Here is an 18,178-nt window from a genome sequence, read left to right as displayed (position 1 = left end):
AACAACAAAGTTAGACAAGGTAATATGAACAACAATGTAAATTCGACCAATGGTTGTTCTTTGACAAAGCCACGGGATGTATAATATACGTAAAAGGTCCAAGTTCATAGAAGTACAATTGACGTTTTGGTGAACTCAAACCGGTCCCTAACCATTACAAGTAACAGATAGCATTACTGGCAGTAATATGGGGTTTATGTTCCGATTAAGACACACTTTTATGAAAAGGATGTCTTATTTTCACCATAAAAACATCCCATGTCGTTAAAGAGCTATAACATAAATCAAACATAATAGTGAAATAGGGAAATAACGTGAGTTGCCGATGCTCCGCAGTATTGCACCGCATAATGTTTGCCAGAATAGTCTGTAATCCTAAATTGAACGGTTTCCATCGATTGTTGCTGTGGCCTGTCAGGAACTACTTGAGAAACTAGATATGGATATGCCTAAATGAAATACCTTGAAAACATACACAGGGGATAATGGTGGTCACACTGACAGTGGAAAAAAACAAAACACCAACAACCCTTTGATTGAGAAAATAAGAGATAAGAGATCTTTTTATTGCATTTCTACATCCATGTAAACCTCAATGTAGGTTACTGAAATAGTAAAGGAGATAATTACTACAACTAACGTTTTGCTTCATCAGTTAACAGGGTCATGCTGTCAAGCAAATCTTGTCCAGTTAAGAGAAACATTTCTAAACTGAAACATCAATAAACAAACATGAATCTCCTGCATTGAAGTATTCAAACAATCTGTGCAGCCGATACACAACCTATACCCAATTATTGATTAGTAATATACTATTCAAGGGTGATTTTATTGTACATTGCTCTTTACAGAGACATTTTAAAGGGACTGAACGGATGTAGAAAAGGAAAATGGAAGATGAAACAAGAAAATAGATGTTTATTCCTCTTACAAAAGTACATTTTGCACACTTAAACTTGAGCAGAACTTCAATTTCATGAATTATACATCCATGAAACTAAGTAATCAATGATCATACTGCCTGTACTAGTGGAGGAATGCAGATATCTGCGCCTCAAATTTTGTAATTAAATGTATTTTTGATCAGTCATCTTTCAAATTGTAGTGTTTTTCTTATGTCAGTTTGACTTTCCCTTGCAGATCACTTTCATTGACTTATTTTTCGTCTCATCCATCATATTCCCTGCGTATAGTGCTGATGTGTGTAATGTGTTCTCTGTTTATTCAAAAACATCCAGATAGCATTAAGCTGCCCATGAATTCAGCACCCGCTGATTCACATAATGAGAGCTGAGAAGGCAAATGCTTGTGCAAGCATTTCTCCTCAATCTGGAGCCATTAAGGGGGACCCCAAATTAAGAAAGCATCATAAAATTTAAGCAGACATTTTGTTTTCTCTCCCTGAGTTCTTGAGCTCTTCAATGTCACGGAGAGCCAGTAGTAATTTGAGTGTTTTTTCAGATTTATTTATTATTATTATTATTATTATTATTTTTTTACATTAAAACCACAGATTAACATCTATCTCCTGTGTGTGCATTTATGCCATCACAGGCTCCTTCCCATTATGATCACATCATTTTGGACTCCTTCGACTTTAACCTCTTCAAAGCGGCCCAGTGCTCTGTATAGGTCCAGCATTCTTGTATCGCTCTGCTTCACTGCACAGAAAGCACCTTGTGAGCCTGAACAAACAAAAGAGAGGGAGAGAAAACACAGATAATCTACTTACAATAGATATACTAAACTAGTGCCACCACAAATGTATATTACAAACATTACCATTTATTATCTTATAAATAGACTTCATAGCTTACACAGAAACATCATAGCTAGCACACCAACAATGGAAACTGTCTTAACTCAGAAGCATAGAAGTGCATGCTACAATAGTGTTTTGTGGGCTATTTTCAGACCCTCTTTGTGCTAGAATGTCAGGGAATGAACTTTGCATCCATTGAAAGTTTAATAGGCTAGTAAAGGACATAAAGAAGGATGTGATATTAACAGGGCCTGTTCTACATTAAAAGCAACAGTGAGTGATGCAAGACAACGAGACAGACCGGAGTTCTATGACCATTCCTGGCGTGACTACTACTGCTACCATACCAGCTACATGTAGCGCTATTACTTTAAATAAGAAAAAAACCCATAAAAAGCCTTTCAAGTTGTTTTCTCATTTTCTGCAGACCACGTCGGAGTGGTTAGCAGGACCTGCGGGGGCGAGACCAGACCACCCACGCAGATTAGACGGCGCCAGCCCCTTCCCAGGGTTCAGTGGTTCAAACTGGTCCTCTTACACACTCACGGTCATGCAGCACAATCGCATCTCCTAGAAAGCCGTCTGTGGAGGGCCCAGTAGCAAACACAAGAGCTCTTGGGGCCTGGACTGATTTGGGGAGGTTGTGGCCGGGTGGGTGGGCAGCTCTTAATGCATCCTCACATACGCCGTTAACATACCCCACTGGTCACCTACCACTGGATTTCAGTGAAGAGAGTAGGCATCCCATCATTCTCTTTGCCCCGCTGGGATCTATGACCATGGTGTGGATTTGTGCTTTGATCAGGCTGGGGAAACGTGCAAGGAATGCTTCTGGAAGGTTCCTCATCATTCCCTACAGAACCCCCACAGAAGATTACTTTTACATTACGCGCATTTATCAGATACTCTTAACCAGACCTAAGTGAATGGCAAAAAAAACCTTTTGTGGATAATTAGATGAAATGCAAGTCGTCTCAGTTTAATAATCAAGTTATTGTCAGTATTTCGTATATTTCTTCTGAGTACTAATCGCACAGTCTGTATCATGTTCAGGATAATTTAATATTAAACTGGCAGCTTCCCATATACAGATTACTTTACTGCCCTTCCTCGCCCCTGGCAACCTGGCAAGGTAGGCAACTGACCTCAGTCACACCCTTCTCAGCATCAGACTTCCCATGTTTCATCTGGGTTGTCGGGGTCCGGCTCGTCTTGTCCTTTTCCAGGACTTTTTTGGCATGAGCGGCTCCCAGGGCATAGCCGCAGATGCCCTCTCCGTCCTCCAGGATGAAGCCGTGGTCGGGGTTGAAGCCAAGCGCTCCCTCTGTCAGCCTTTGGGGAGAAACGGTGCACCACAGTGGGCTACTATGGGGACCCCCGAGTCTACACAGAGGAACAATGACCTGGTGGATATACAATTCTGATCCTGGATCAGTTTTGGGATTTCGCACAAAACCGCCGGGATTCAACAGTCCTGGATAAGCGAGAGTGAATTACCCAGGAGCAGACAAGAGAACAGCGATGTAAATTAGGCAGGGATCCTACACAGACTCTACCAGGGTTTGTCACACACTCTCACCTGTCTCCCATTGAGTATGAGTGTCCTGGGGTGGCAGGGCTGGCCGCCCCCTCATTGTGCAGGTCTCTGATCATCTTATTCACTGCAGCCTGGAAGGAGGAATGCCATGTTTGAAACTCAGGAAAGGTCGGAGCAAACCTCCATGGACGGTGGGGGATATTTTGTGAGGGGAGACTCAAGGCCCCACCGAGAATGGTACATACTGAAGGTACACAAAGGTAGAGGATGAGGATGGGGGGGGGGCTCTTTGCAACTGGGGGGAGTTGTAAATGTTGTGTCTGCCTAACGTATGTCCAACTCACACAAACAACAGACTGTGTAATCACATTACAATTCCTGTGTTGAACACAATGTGGTTTACTGTTAAATTACCACAACCAATTCTCTGTTAGTTGTTTTTCAATAAAATACTTTCTTATTAGCCTCTGAACGGCCAGATGTTTTGAGAGTCGGTTTGTCACACGAGTGAATGAAAAACCACACTGTCAGGGCACAGAAGAGAAAACCCCAAACTAACCTCGTCCATGGGTAAGTAGGGCCTCACGGAGTACGTTCTGGGGGCTGGGACTGGCCGGGGAAAAAGGTCATGAGCCCCATCGTTTGGCACCATCCGCTGTAAACAAACGACAAAAAAACCATTGCATGTTCACATTTTGATAAAGGATTCTATGTCATGTTACAGTTTTAGGGAAATCCCATTTGGGACAAGCAAAGTGGTTTCGAAGAATACAGCAGGTGGTTGATACAAAGCTCTCTCCCGCTTATAAGCCTCCATGGGACAAGAACAGGCCAGTTCTTTCTTCCTTCAGTCAGACAGTTTTAAACAGCCATTTAAAAACCACCCAATGAAGACCAGTTACTGGCTTGCTCCATTACTGCAGTGGCTCAACATTCAAACACAGGTACTTTAATGCCAGTGAACCACTTTATACCAAGAGCTGGGTAAATAACAGAAGCTCCACCGACCGATAAATTAAGAAAGCTTTTGCTTTCTGTAATTTTACTTGAGTTGCTATGACAACAATCTATCCTTTGTATTTAATTAAGATTTCACAAATAAGAAATACATTTGTGAGATTAGAGGTCATGGTTTGAAAAGCTTCTAAGTAAGTACCCCCCTTGAACCTTTATCTGCCCCCCCCCGTTAAGACATTAGCACTTCCAGCAGAGAGGAGCAATGAGGTACACAAGTCAGTATAAAGTCACCAGGAGCAAATAGATGAGAGACAAACAACTTCACTTTACACTCAGAAGAGATCAAAGGGCGTATTTTGTATTTTTACTTTACAAGATCTTGTGACTGGAAAACTAAAGGGCAATAAATTGGATGCCACACTTCATGAGTTTCCAGCCATGGAGATATTTGTGGATGAACAATGAATGAATGAAATTGACTATGCAGCGAGAAAAGGTGTGGTTATGTGCATTCATTATATGTCTTCTTGTAAAGAATTGAGGTGTAATGGATACACACCCTTGTTCTGTTGTTGTGAAGCAACATAATTTGAGCACAGGTAATCTACTTTGATAATTCACTGGAAGCCATGCAAAGCAAAATGTTCAGTGTTAAATCAAGTACATTTTAAACACTGATAAGAGTACCTGCCATCCATTGTCAGAAAGAAAGAGGGGTGGGGTTGAACTGACTATCATCTATCTGCTCTCAGATTCGATATTTTAAAAAGGCATCGATCTAAATCACAAATCGGCAAGCCAGCAGTCTTCCGTTCATTTATTTCACTTCTGTAGATAATCGTTAGTGAATTTCAAATGAGTACCTGGAACTCCCCCGTTATACCACCTTTGAAGGAAAAGGGCTCTTGGTCTCCGCCTAAGAACTGTGCGGGCGACTTGGTCTGAGAGCCTGTGGAGATCAGATCCAAAAGAAAAAGGTTAGGCGAGGCTTAGGGGGCATAGGAAAGGGGGTTGGGAGATTTCTGTTAGAAGGAAGAGAGGGGCGAACACTGGGGGACAACATATCCTTTTCCTGTTGCTCCAAAAATGGTTTAAAATAAAATGATGTTACTATAATACAAATAATTTAGCTTAGCTTAGCTATGGAGTGCGTCACGTATAACCATGTCACGTATAACCACTTATTTGCATCACATAAGTTTAAAGACTGTTTACTGAGTGACAACTAGGTAGAGGTATGTGCATCCCAGCCAACGTGTTCGACAAAGACCAAAACAAACAAAATACAAAACGTTTCACTCCAGGACGAGAAAAGAAACAAAGGCAATTCTTTCTGTGACACCTCACTTCAAACACTGAAGTAGCAATTTCTCAGAAACATGAATAATCTAAAAAAACAGAGCACTGGGTCAAATGGAGAAAGAGAACAAACCACACTAAGAAACAGGAACAGGAAAGTCTCGATATGAACCCACCTAACCAGTTCACAAACTCTTTGGCCACGGATGTGATGCTCTTTATTTCCAAGATATAGGGGTACAGGTCATAAACCAGGTTCCTGTTGGCCGAGTTGCAGACTCTGGTGTACATCTTGCTGACTGCCTCGTACATTTCCTCAAACATTTTGGCCCTGGACCGCCACTCCACAACCTGTGAAACATGACAGTGGCAGCTCAGCACACAAGCAGCCCTAAAGCACAAGGCTGTTCCGGGACTGCATGTTACTCCGATTTGCTAATCTGAGATGGGGTGGGTAACAATATAAACCAGCAGACCCAGCATCACACTATTGCTTTAACACAAAGACTGGCTTTATCCAATGACAGGCTTCATTCTCCAAACATGTGCATGAGAATGCTTGTATAGGACACTACACACAGTAGCCACTGTTTAAGAGAACTTACAAACTGTAATTGTTATAGTTTTTATCATAGATTTTTTCTATAGCCCTACAAATGTGACCATCACAATTCCTGGAATCTAACTATAACTACCAGCCACTGAAAATACCTACGTATATCAGCATTTCTTTGCATTTAGAATTTCCCCGAAGATATCCTCCTCCCCTTCCATTTTTTTAGAATAATGAGTAGTTTTAGTGATCAAAGTCGCCACCTAATGGTTGCATGTAGAAGTGCATATCCTCCATTTTGTTTATACAGTTTGCCTGAATCCTCTTGGTATTTTTCCAAGCAAATGTTCATGCTAAAAATTATTTGTATTGTTCAGTCATATGTTTGGGAAGGTGTTGTGCCTCACTGGATGTGTGCCACATTATCTCCTTACAATGGTAATGATACCTTCTCTTATCTCTAAAGTTTCTTTCTTTTTTTTCAGACTACCCTTCACCATTATCTTATTCTTAACTAACTGGTTTTGGAATGCAATGGACTCTATCGGCTTATAACATGTAAAAATAATATTCATCCACATTTGTGTATACCCAAATGAAACATGCAAACAAGACAGCAACAATGAACCAGTTATTACTAGCTAGCAAACCACCCTGCAGTACACAGATACCATCCCATGCACCATGAACACACAGTACTTAACAAGTCATAGTCTCAACAACTTATAATAATAACTAAAAGTTGTTTTAAGTTACTGTTTGCTTAAAAGTTAAATTGCCCCATTGCTCCTTGCCCCATTGTCAAATCTTGAAATGAGTTAAACTGTCAGACCTCAGTGGCAATATATTCGTCACATTTATCAAAAACGAAATCATAGAAATACGATTATAAGTCTAAATATAAGACTAGAGTACTTGTTTGACATTATTTCTGGTTTTTGCAGTGCATAAACATGGTTGAATAGTGATGTTAACAGTTACAGTGGAATGTCCCTTCCCCTGGCCCCTGCGCACAGCCTCACCTCCTGGTCCTTGGGTCCCTGACCCAGGACGCCGCTGTTGGACCTGAGCCAGTGAAGCTCCTTCAGCATGGCCACTGCCTGAGGGCCGTGCTCGTAGGGCAGGTAGAAGAGGTCGGCCATCAGAGCCAAGTCCCCCAGGGTCAGGGGCTCGGCCGTGTATAGGGGCTGCTCCTCGGGCCCCGGCCTGTAGGGGCCTGCCTCCTCGTCCGTCTGCATGGCAGCCACGCCGCCCTCGCTGTTGCCCATTTTATCCGTGTCCATGGGCTCCTCTTGCGCCCCCTTGCCTGCAAAAATGCACCCTGCTGTAAAATCCAGCTATGCCATAAGCTGGTCTGACTGGGTATGAGCCGGTCAACCAGCATGGTCAAGCTGGTCATAAAAAGCTGGTCTTGCTGGTCAACCAGCGAGTGCTGGTACCTTGTCTGAGCTGGTAGCTGGTCAACCAAACATAGCTTTTTTTTCTCAGCAGGGCAGTCATACCAAAATTCCACAAATGGGGAGTGCTTTGATCAGATTTTTTGGTCAAATTTGGGAAGAATTTGGGTAAGTAGGTAATGGTACTAGAAGTGGTAATTAGAAGAGGGGAGGCAGTTATAGGGGCTTGGATGATAGGAAGGTAAGGATGGCAATTATTACAAAGGCAGAGGTAGTAGCTAGGTACTCTAGACATTACTCTTTTGCAGCACTCTTGGGGTGCTCAGTACCAGGTTGGAGTTAAATAATTTATAGACCATAGCCAAAATAATGAGTCTCCATGGGCTGAAGGGTCTGCTTTAGTCACCAAACTAATAAATAATTAAGCACCTTTATCTACTCTTTATCCTTTGTGCAAACTCCAAGTACTTGAAGTTGAAATGAATGTTCCACCTTGAATTTTCCACAGAAATAAAAAAGCACTTTCAAGGTTTTGAAGGACCTGTGGGAACCTTCTAAAACAGCTAATACAAAACCTGGTCACATGCACGCCCAAGTTATTGGGAAGGTGCAGGGCCAAAAAGATATAATTTCAAAAAGAGTATGGCAGTAGACACATGGGGCTGTTTCCTTCAACATACCAGGTGCTCAGTGATCCGCATGCAATTATGAGGCTTTTGTGTACTGGCTAAACCAGTTTCACTGCAAATTCGTAGACTGATTTCAAGCTTCAGTCAGATACACTCCGTGAGAACTTTATTAGACTTATTTTTTAGACTTTAATTCTTCTGCTGCTGTAGCCTATCCACTTAGAGGTTTGACACATTGTGTGTTCAGAGATGGTCTTCTGCATACCACTATTGTAATGTGTGGTTTTCTGCATTACGGTCACCTTCCTGTCAGCTTCGACCAGTCTGGCCCTTGTCCGTTGACCTCTCATCAACAAGGCAATTCCGTCTGCAGAACTTCCTCTCACTGGATGTTTTTTGTTTTTCCACACCATTCTGAGTAAACTTTAGAGACTGTTGTGTGTGAAAATTCCAGGAGATCAGCAGTTACAGAAATACTCAAACCAGCCTGTCTGGCACCAACAATCATGCCACAGTCGAAATCACTGAGATCACAATTTTACCCATTCTGATGGTTGATGTGAACATTAACTGAAGCTCCTAACTCGTATGATTAGTGAAGTGCTCAGTGAGTTTATATTCATATATATCAGTCAGATATATCCAAATAGATAAAAGCCAAATGGATAAAACATTCTTAGTGAATATAATCAGTGAATATTGGGCTGCGTAGAAGAGAAGATGCACATTGTCCTGTCACATCCTGTTTCCCACATGAAGTGCCACTAAATCTCCAGCTGGGAGACGACCTTTCCGCACCTAGGACACCCCGGTTCCTTTTTAACTGTTGTTAAAGACACACAAAGGAACGTATGGGGACGGCGCGGCAGCGGTTCATTAATGGCCGCTCTCTTACCGTACTGGCAGGGCTCCCCAAACTCCTCCAGCCACTCTGTGAGAGCGAGCCGCAGGGCCTGCCGCGGGCTGTACAGCTCCTCCTCCTGCGCCTCCTCCTTCCCCGGCTCCCTGCCACTGCCGCCCTCTGCTGGCGGAGGAACAGAGATCCGCTTTATGGCAGTGATGCATTACATTACATTATTGGCATTCAGCCAATTATCTTATCCAGAGCGACGTACAGTTGATTAGACTAAGCAGGAGACAATCCTCCCCTGGAGCAATGCAGGGTTGAGGGCCTTGCTCAAGGGCCCAACAGCTGTGCGGATCTTATTGTGGCTACACTAGGATTCGAACCACCAACCTTGCCTGTCCCAGTCATTTACCTTAACCACTACGCTCATGCCTCCCCCACCATCAATAGGTGGAGCCCATCAAGGTGTTAGGGTAGGTGGGTAGGTGGTACAGAGCGGCTTCACCTAGTGTAATGTATTTGCACTTGAAATTAAAAAATAATGATGTCCTCTGAAGTTGTGGCAGGATTAATAAGAAATAAAAATAAAAAAGACATTTTGGTGGAGCCATACATCATGTATTAACAGTGGCTCGTTGGTTTAAAACAATCATCGCGTTGTGATTTGGAGAGTGGTCTTGGGAGTGAATTAAATAAATGAGATATTACGATTTGGGAGCTTGACCCACTGTGGGGTTGATGAAGCCTAGCTCTTCCATCACCCCTTCATGGTAGCCACAGCCCCTGAGATTTTGTCCAAGGGACGAGAAAGGGGAACACACACGCTAATAATACTCGTAGTGTTATTCATTTATCAAACATCCGTATGCACTGTGACTCATAACATAACAGCATGCGCAATATGGTTAGCAGAATGTGATTTATGCAGAATTAAAATGTTGATTTATACCATCTGGATTTATACCAACATAATTATTATAAATATTATATGAATTACCACCACAACTATATAAATATTATCCACAGTTCTAATGAATAAAAAGTAATGCGGTAGTTTAGGGCCTGGTATGGAGACGGGAGTTCTTCCCGAGTTCTCTCTCAGAAGTAATAAATCAAGCCTTATTAACCGTATTTAGGGTACCTCTAGACCAGTGAAGCATAACGAGTGATAACCCGCTAATGCTTAAGGTAAACATGAATGATATACATGCTCATAGGGGACTGCCTCTATGGGACTGTGGACATATATCTTCTTGTGTGAAAGGATTTCCATTCTACAGAATAAAGAACCATATTTATTTACAGTTACTGCCCTGAACTCTTTTCTCCTAATTAGTTACACAACCAAAACAATTAGCCCCGTACTGAGATGGATAATATCAATGCAGACATCATACACTGCAAAAAAACAAATACAAATAAGTCAGCCTCAAAAAGTATTTAAGTCATATCTTCTCTTAAAATCTTATTTCTATTAAAATATTGAGGCGAGAGAGTTCTACTAATTTCAGGATTTACCAAGGGGGTAAGAAAACCTTATTTTGAGAATTATAAGGTTATAACAAAATGACAAAAATGAGTTAGTGTCATAAATATGTTATAGGGCACTAAATATATTTGTGAAACTTATGGGAAAATGCTCAATTTAAGAGGTTGCTTTGCTTACCCATGACAACATCTTTCCGTATGCCGTTTTTGTGCGACTTGCACCAAGTGGCAAGGGTATGGATGGCGACGAAGTTGGGTTCATACTCGCAGTTTGGGTTGGTCAGGACCCCCCTCAGTCTGGGGATGAGGTCTGTAGACCTGCCCTTGTAGGGGCCCAGGAAGATCATCTTCTGGTCATAGTCATTGGCGTGGATGTTGTCCCAAATAACCGGTGCCCTTTTCAGAACTTTAGACACCTCCTCGATGGACTCGACAGGAATAGTGTTTGACACAACTTTGGGCCCTTTCAATAAAGAGGTAAACAGAGATTACATAGAATTCACACCAATGACACTGACACTCATTTGTGGCTTCAATTATTGTACTTGAAATGTCATTCATCAAGAAATGATGTGCTCCTCAAATATCTTATTGGAGCATGGCACACACAGTATACTGTAATATTTTAGCCAGCCTTTTAATGTGATTATTGAATGATTTCCGGAAATAATTACATTTGCTGTTCTGTCCTTACCTGTCCAAAGCACATCAATGTCCGGAAGGAGATTGTTACCAATGGTTCGCAAGTAAGGTGACTCCCGAACATTGGGAGAGCAAAATGCCCCACAGTAATCTAATTTTCAGAGAGTGAAAAAAAGTTTGCTCAGGGATTATTAAGCATAAAATCGTGAAATCATTTTATAGTTTATGGAACACATGACAACAATGTATTAAGAACTTCCTGACGAGAGGCGTCTCATTCATAGGTATTAACCATAACCACCTGGCACTACATTGGCTGCCTTTATGAAACCCAAATAAAATATTTATGTGCTTTCTTTTGTAAGTTGCTCTGCATCAGAGCAAGAGTTAATTGCATTTTGCATAATGTCATTGCACATTTGGCCCTCATATCTCTACCATCAATATTAAGGCCCTCAACAGCAAGAATTCATGGTTTATGCGTTTCAGAGTTTTCTTCATGTGTGATCTCTATTCCTGACCAGATACATGTTAACTATATTGCTTTGGTGGTGCTTTTCATGCTCAGAATGTGGGTTTTTTACATTAGGGAACAAAATATATTAGCATTGGCTAAATTGGCTAAATAGCTAGACTATTACCATTGGCTAAATTGGCTAAATAGCTAGACTATTACCATTGGCTAAATTGGTTAAATAGTTAAGACTATTAGCATTGGCGCTGCACAGTACAGCATTTCAGTCAATCACATTAGACAGAATCTCTATTAACGTTACAGTCAACTCAGGTCGTCCTGGAAACAGTCATTTATTTGTTTACTCGGCGCTTTGGTGTGGACTGCCTAGTCTAAAAACGGTCGTTCCAAGATTTCTCTTGTCTTGTCTCGTCTCGGCTGTTTGGTGGAGACTGTGCTTATGACTGTATCCTTGAATATGCCTCCACCCACGTTTCATACCTGTGTAATGATTTTAATGATCTCTTTGAAGTTTACCTGTAGGGCAGATCAGAAATGTCTTGGGTGCCCCGAGGTGCTGAAAGATTTCATTAGTGAGAGAAACTTGGGCGTGAGCGCAGGAGCTGAACACCTTCCTGTCTGCCGCGCACATTTCGGCATCAATGTCGTCAAACAGCAGGGCGAACGACCTGCACCCAAAGCCAGACACCTGCAGGATTAAAAAAGTATGCACTCAGTGAACACTTCACTAGGTAAATCTGATCTGGCATTTTCACACACAACCGTCTCTAGAGTATGAAGAGAATGCTGAGAGAGAAAAAAAACATCCAGTGAGCAGCTCTTAAGTGATGGGGATTTAATCTGTGTATAAGAGCTTGTAATGGATCACATTTGGGCAATTCAATATTTTCAACTAAAATAGTCCTGTGTTAAGACTGAAATGTAATATACGTATATGTCTGACGTTGGAAGCCTACACCCCTTACATTAACTGAAATGTGGGATCTTTGTTTCCAGACTCTCGGTATTTCTCAGTGTACATCGTGCGTCATTTTTAACCACTGTTTAATATGAAAATTGATCATCAAGCACTTTGTATTGAGCACCCAAATACAGTCCTGTGCAGAAGTCTTAGGCACCCTAGAATTTATTATATATATGCTTATTTTTTTGTGTGTGATAGTATAGTGTGTTAGTAACACATTTGACATTTCCAAATATTCATTTTCCAAAAGATTTAATTTTAGATACATTTTTGTATTTAATTTTAAAAAGCAACATATTACTGTAAGCAATTGACTTTTTACATAAAAACTTAATCAAGGCTGTCTGAGATCAGAAAAAAGGAGCCAACCAAAGTTTGTAGAAGAACTGTGGCAAGTTCTCCAACATGCTTGGAACAACCTCCCTGCTGATTGCCTTATAGAACTGTAGGACAGTGTTGGCCATCTCAGAGAAGTGATGCAGTTTTAATGCCGAAGGGTGGTCACAAAAAATATTGATTTGATTCCGTTTTTAACTATTCTGCCAAATTCTGCCAACTGACAAAATGGAAGTGGGACTGATCCCAATCTTCTCATCTGATGTCTTAAATGTGAAGTTGACTTTATGTGAATGTTAAACAAATTCCAAAGAAGGTAATAATGGAATTCATTTTAGCACCATTGTTTGCAGCCTGTGCGTGTTTTTGCCCTGTTCATACCTGATCCAGCTTCCTCTTCAGTGTGCCAACCTCTCTGGGGTTGGTGAAGGTCATGTCTAGCCCAGGGGAGATGGCGTAAATGAAATCCACACCATGCTCCTTTGCAGCAGCAATGAGGGTCCGAAGTTGCTCTTTGATGGGAGTGAAGATAAAATCAAAAATTCATCAATAGCAGGCAGTCAAACTCAGTACATTAGAGGCACTTTGCCAAACATTAAATTACACATGCTTCTACTGCTTCTAAACAGTGTTCCACATAATGTGCTCATTAAAAAGTTCCCTTGAATTACGAAGGAAACAGGGAGTTCAAAGGAGTACACCTTGACAAACAAAAGATAAAGATGATTTATTAATGCAAGATCACCAGGACAGGATTAACTGGTTCTGTGGCAAGAATATTAATCGGCAGCAAAGTGTATCAGCCAGGTTTTCAATGTGCAGTGAAACAGTTAAAGTTATATTCCTAATCATTTTTTATATGGTGTACTTCAGTGTGACAAGATTGTATGTGAAGTATTTAGTTCAGAATTCATTGGAATTTGACATTATTATGACATCACTTCTCACCTGCTTCTTCTGGTGAATACATCTCCCTCCAAAACATTCTGTGCTTGTAATCATCTTTTGGAGCATATAAGTATGTGTTCAATCCCCATTTCTGTTCCCTAAGAAATACAATAGTTTAGGTGTAAATCAAGTAAATTTGCTGAAAGCTTATTTACAGCACATGGATGCAGACACAGAAAGCCTTTAATTAAATTAGAATTACTTTATAATAGTTATTAAAACTATGATAAGTGGGATGGCAAAAACTTTTTTCCCTTCCCCCCCATTTAATTTTTTTAAAATGTATTGCTTTTTTTGTATTGGTAACTGAACCACAGCATATAAATTTTAAATGCCTGAATCAGGAAACTGTACTATCACTGAAAGAAAGATCCTGTATCGGTCGAGCTCCTCAGTGGTGTATTGTGTATCCAGCAGTAGCACCCCTTCTTCTACAGTGAGAGACGTGGTCCACGGTCAGGGCTGAATCTTGACCATGCCAGTGATGACTCTGTCTAAGAGTCCTGGGAGGAGATACATAACTGACCTTGTGGGGCGACATGGCTCAGGCAGTAAGAGCAGTTGTCTGGCAGTCGGAGGATTGCCGGTTCGTTGCCCCACCCGGGCTGTGTCAAAGTTTCCCTGAGCAAGACACCTAACCCCCAAATGCTCCTGGGCCTTGCATGGCAGCCAATCGCCGTCGGTGTGTGAGTGTGTGTATGAATGGGTGAATGGAGAAGCATCAATTGTACAGCGCTTTGGATAAAGGCGCTATATAAATGCCTGCCATTTACCATTTACAAAACTGACCTCATCACTTCAATCCCCTGCCTCACTGCTCAGCAGAGAACTGCCCCGGTTAACTGGCAAGCCATTACCTGTCTGTAATACCTATACAGCTCAGCCTAAGGGATCAGAGCAAGAGATACAAGAGGCTGGTTGTATACATTTAGGGGTGCGCCCTTAGAAATCAAATAATGATATTCTGGAGATGGATTGTGCCAACCATTGCGGTCTGGCATTAGAAACGACTATTAAAAAGGATCACATGAATAATCCCTGTTTGTGGCTTCCCCTTACTCCTGAGTCGTGTATTCTTTTGGCTGTATAATAAAGTTGAAGACTAATGCCAAGCCATTAGTCTTGTATGTTGTACAATGAATGCAGTATTTACACTGATACTGACTGGAAAATTACCAACAGTAAGATAAAAATAAGATGCATTCTATTCATGCTTGGATAGAATATCATTAAAATTTCTGTCTTCATCCAAACATGTGACAGTTTGGCTATTAAATAGTTTTTGATTTATTTCATATTCACCACTAATTTCAGCATTTTAGTTAGAATAGGCAAGATTGGCCCCTTCCTGTATATGTGTACAGGCTTACATTCCAGTTACAAAGCAGATTTCTTCTTTGGCGTGTAGTGCATTTGCAATTATTTCATTGCAGAAATGTGGGAAAACTAGTAAGTTGCATGATATTTACATTGGTTTCAATGGCCAGGTTTCTAGGTTTGAGGATCCTATCCCATAGGAAATCCTGTCCCCGCATCAGCCCCTCAGGCTCAGATTGGGATGCAACCTCCAGTAAACTATACTGAATTCATATAAGTAAGAAGTCTTACTTCCGGAAAAGCTCTTTTCTTTGATCCATAGTCCAAGGTCGCCCATAGAAACCTGTGTCAAACAGAGATTTGCTCCAGATAAACGCAAAAAACTAAGCTTAACACAAATGTTAGGAGGACACTAATATGTATTATTATTTCTACAGAAGACATTGTACCCTCAGGGTTACAACATATAATACTACAAAGATCGTATATTTACGCACACAAAAAGAAAGTAACGACTCTCTCACCCTCAACCACTCCGCTGATAAACGTCCGACTCCCGGTTGTGCCGCTGCGCTCCGCCTGCTCACGCCGCGCTGCCTCCATAGTCTCGAATTCCTGAACCTTTACTGTACTGTACTCGCAGTGCGTTGTCGGTACGCTAAACGGTATAGGAGCTGCAACATGAAACTGTTATAACGAGTAAGTGATAAACCTGGATACACAACAAGAGGCAGACTCTTTTGTGCTTGCTATATCACGCTCTTGCTGAACGCGATTTTTTTGGGTGGTTATAAAATCTTATCGGATTACGTGCCAAGCTGCTTGTTTACTATTCCAATGTGGAACTGTACAGCTGCACGACAGATCACTGACTCGTCCACTTAACGAGAACTCTCTCGTTCAACTGATTCAACTTCCTTACAGTTCTTCCTGTTTACAAAGACTGCGCAGACTCATGAAGTGCACACAATATGGCCAAGCCCATGACGATCGGACTAGACCATTTAATATTTTGTAATTAGATAAATGCAAGTAGATGGTTTAATAAAGTCAAGAGAAAACTAAACTGATTCTTAATTTTCTTGTGGATGTTGCTGTATCTCATAGTCATAAAATAAAAAATAAATATTTACGCAATGGATTGGTAGCGTTTCTATTCAAACCAGACGTTGCACTGGACTGCGTGGGTGGTGATAGAAAGGTGTACAAAATAAAAGGCAATACAAATTTTGAATCATGTTCATATTTTCAAAGCAACGTGACGTAAAATATGTTAAGATCACATATAAAGCCTGGAAAACTATTGATGGTGTGAGATCAAATCCCTAAAAGGAAAACTAATCTCTTCAGAATCCTCTCAAATAAATACAATAAAGCTAAAGTGGGTGTCAAATGTATGTAAAACAAGCAAAAATGTACTCGCTGCAAGAGAGAAAATTACCTTAACAATGGGTATATGTTAAGCATAACATAACATTGTCTTGAGCAGGGGTGCTCAATTATGTGCCATTGGGGGCAGAGTATGCAGGTTTTCATTCCAACCAATGACTACAGCAGCTGATTTCACTAATTAACACATCTTCCAACAGAGAGGCTTGAATTTATCAGTGGGCGTAACGATTGGTTGGAATGAAAACCCACAAACTCCATGACACATGATTAGGCACCCTGGTCTTGTGTCATTAGAGGGTAACTGAAAGTAATTGTGAAATGTATGTATGATTTGATTGGTCCAGACACACGTGTTGTGTGTGACAAAGCATTATCGAGATTTCAGTTTTCATCGGCAGGCAGGGGAACCTCAGTGACGGGGGCCCTCAAAAAAATACTAGAACATGGGATGGTGGGCCTAGCCCAGGGGTCGGCAACCCTGGTCCTGGAGAGCCGCAGGGTGTGCTGGCTTTCGTCTCCACCTTAAAATAAGCGACCACTTCAGAAACCAGGTGAGGTAGGTTAACTGTGTAATCAACGGCTTTCATTGATCAATTAATGGCAAGTAACAACGAAAGCCAGCACACCTTGCGGCTCTCCAGGACCAGGGTTGCCGACCCCTGGCCTTGCCTATGCAAGATCGTTCAATGGGGCCCATAATCCCTGCTGGCGCCGCAGACATTGGGTATTCAGAAGTTTGTGGCCCAAGGCAAGAAAATACATTTCCGGCAACTTCAAAGCAAACCTTGAAGAACAATGCTACTTGAATGACTTGAAGTGCCTGTTGTTGCCTTAGACCACACGCCTACAACATCCTCAACTTGCCATTGTAAAGCCAGCACATCAAACATGCCTCAAATATTTTTCTTCATGAACAAATTCTCAGAGCAATTCAAAACAAACCATTTTAAATAGGCAGTTTAAAGACCAAGACATCAAAAAATGTTATCGCCACATGAGCATCCCTTTACACAATTTAATGAAGATTAAAGGAACTATACTATCACCACCTTCAGGGAGCCAAATTTATCTTAAGCTTAACTGCAATTAAAATTCTTAATCAAATACACACAATTCAGTCATACCAGTATCTCGGTTAATTTACCGGAAGCCTCCATCATGGGAGACTTAAAAATGGGCGTTTACTGACGCAATTCAGGTCAAGTATCATGATCATGGTACAACAGTTGGGACTGCTGGGTGACTGATTGTTAATACACTGAACCAAAGGTGCCCCATTGTCTGGTACCATGCCCTGTTGGATCTCACAGATTAGCCAGGAAGGCCAGAGTAGCACATGGGTGCCCATGATGACCTTCGATATTGCACACCAGTAATGCGTCTTGGTCAGTCAGTTATTCAGTGCAACGACTACGCAGCTCAGCTGGTGGACTGTGGGTGAAAAGCAGTAGCTGACAGCAACATGAGGCTGGAAGGAAAGTGCATGTTTATCAGTTCGGGAGTGTAAACATTCCCAACTAGGTTGGGCACTATACAGCCCACTCATCTTTTACACTTTCTGACAAGGACCACTTGAGATTCATATTCAAAACATGTGGTTGAGCATTAAAAACACAGTAAAGAGAGAGGAAACAA

General features: G+C 41.5%; 1 protein-coding gene across 3 annotated transcripts; it reads right to left on the bottom strand.

The window, feature by feature from the left end:
- Window positions 1-531: 531 nt before the first annotated feature.
- On the bottom strand, window positions 532-16,098 carry LOC133122527 (protein O-GlcNAcase-like). Of its 3 annotated transcripts, none has more exons than XM_061232538.1 (16): window positions 15,676-16,098; window positions 15,443-15,494; window positions 13,835-13,932; window positions 13,268-13,398; window positions 12,103-12,274; window positions 11,164-11,262; window positions 10,648-10,932; window positions 9,030-9,158; window positions 7,131-7,414; window positions 5,732-5,906; window positions 5,120-5,205; window positions 3,859-3,954; window positions 3,342-3,430; window positions 2,908-3,145; window positions 2,477-2,615; window positions 532-1,685 (listed from the first exon to the last, which is right to left on the bottom strand). In XM_061232538.1, the coding sequence occupies exons 1-16, from the start codon at window positions 15,752-15,754 to the stop codon at window positions 1,549-1,551; spliced, it is 2,289 nt and encodes a 762-aa protein (XP_061088522.1). In that variant the 5' UTR covers window positions 15,755-16,098; the 3' UTR covers window positions 532-1,548. The 3 variants fall into 3 exon arrangements, with proteins under 3 accessions (XP_061088522.1, XP_061088524.1, XP_061088523.1); XM_061232540.1 differs by having other exon boundaries at window positions 2,908-3,094; XM_061232539.1 differs by having other exon boundaries at window positions 9,030-9,155.
- Window positions 16,099-18,178: the final 2,080 nt, after the last annotated feature.

The sequence above is a fragment of the Conger conger genome, chromosome 2, assembly GCF_963514075.1.
Source record: "Conger conger chromosome 2, fConCon1.1, whole genome shotgun sequence".
NCBI lineage: Eukaryota > Metazoa > Chordata > Actinopteri > Anguilliformes > Congridae > Conger > Conger conger.
Note: the sequence above shows the minus strand (reverse complement) of the source record. Positions and strands in the feature narration are given on the sequence as shown.

Excerpts from the sequence above, each read along its gene's own strand:
- LOC133122527 (XM_061232538.1), bottom strand. The coding sequence starts at position 15,754 with ATGGAGGCAGCGCGGCGTGAGCAGGCGGAGCGCAGCGGCACAACCGGG. Across the intron at positions 9,159-10,647 it reads ACGGAAAGATGTTGTCATGG|CAGAGGGCGGCAGTGGCAGG; the intron begins GTAAGCAAAGCA and ends TTCCTCCGCCAG. Across the intron at positions 3,431-3,858 it reads CCTACTTACCCATGGACGAG|GCTGCAGTGAATAAGATGAT; the intron begins GTTAGTTTGGGG and ends TCCTCCTTCCAG.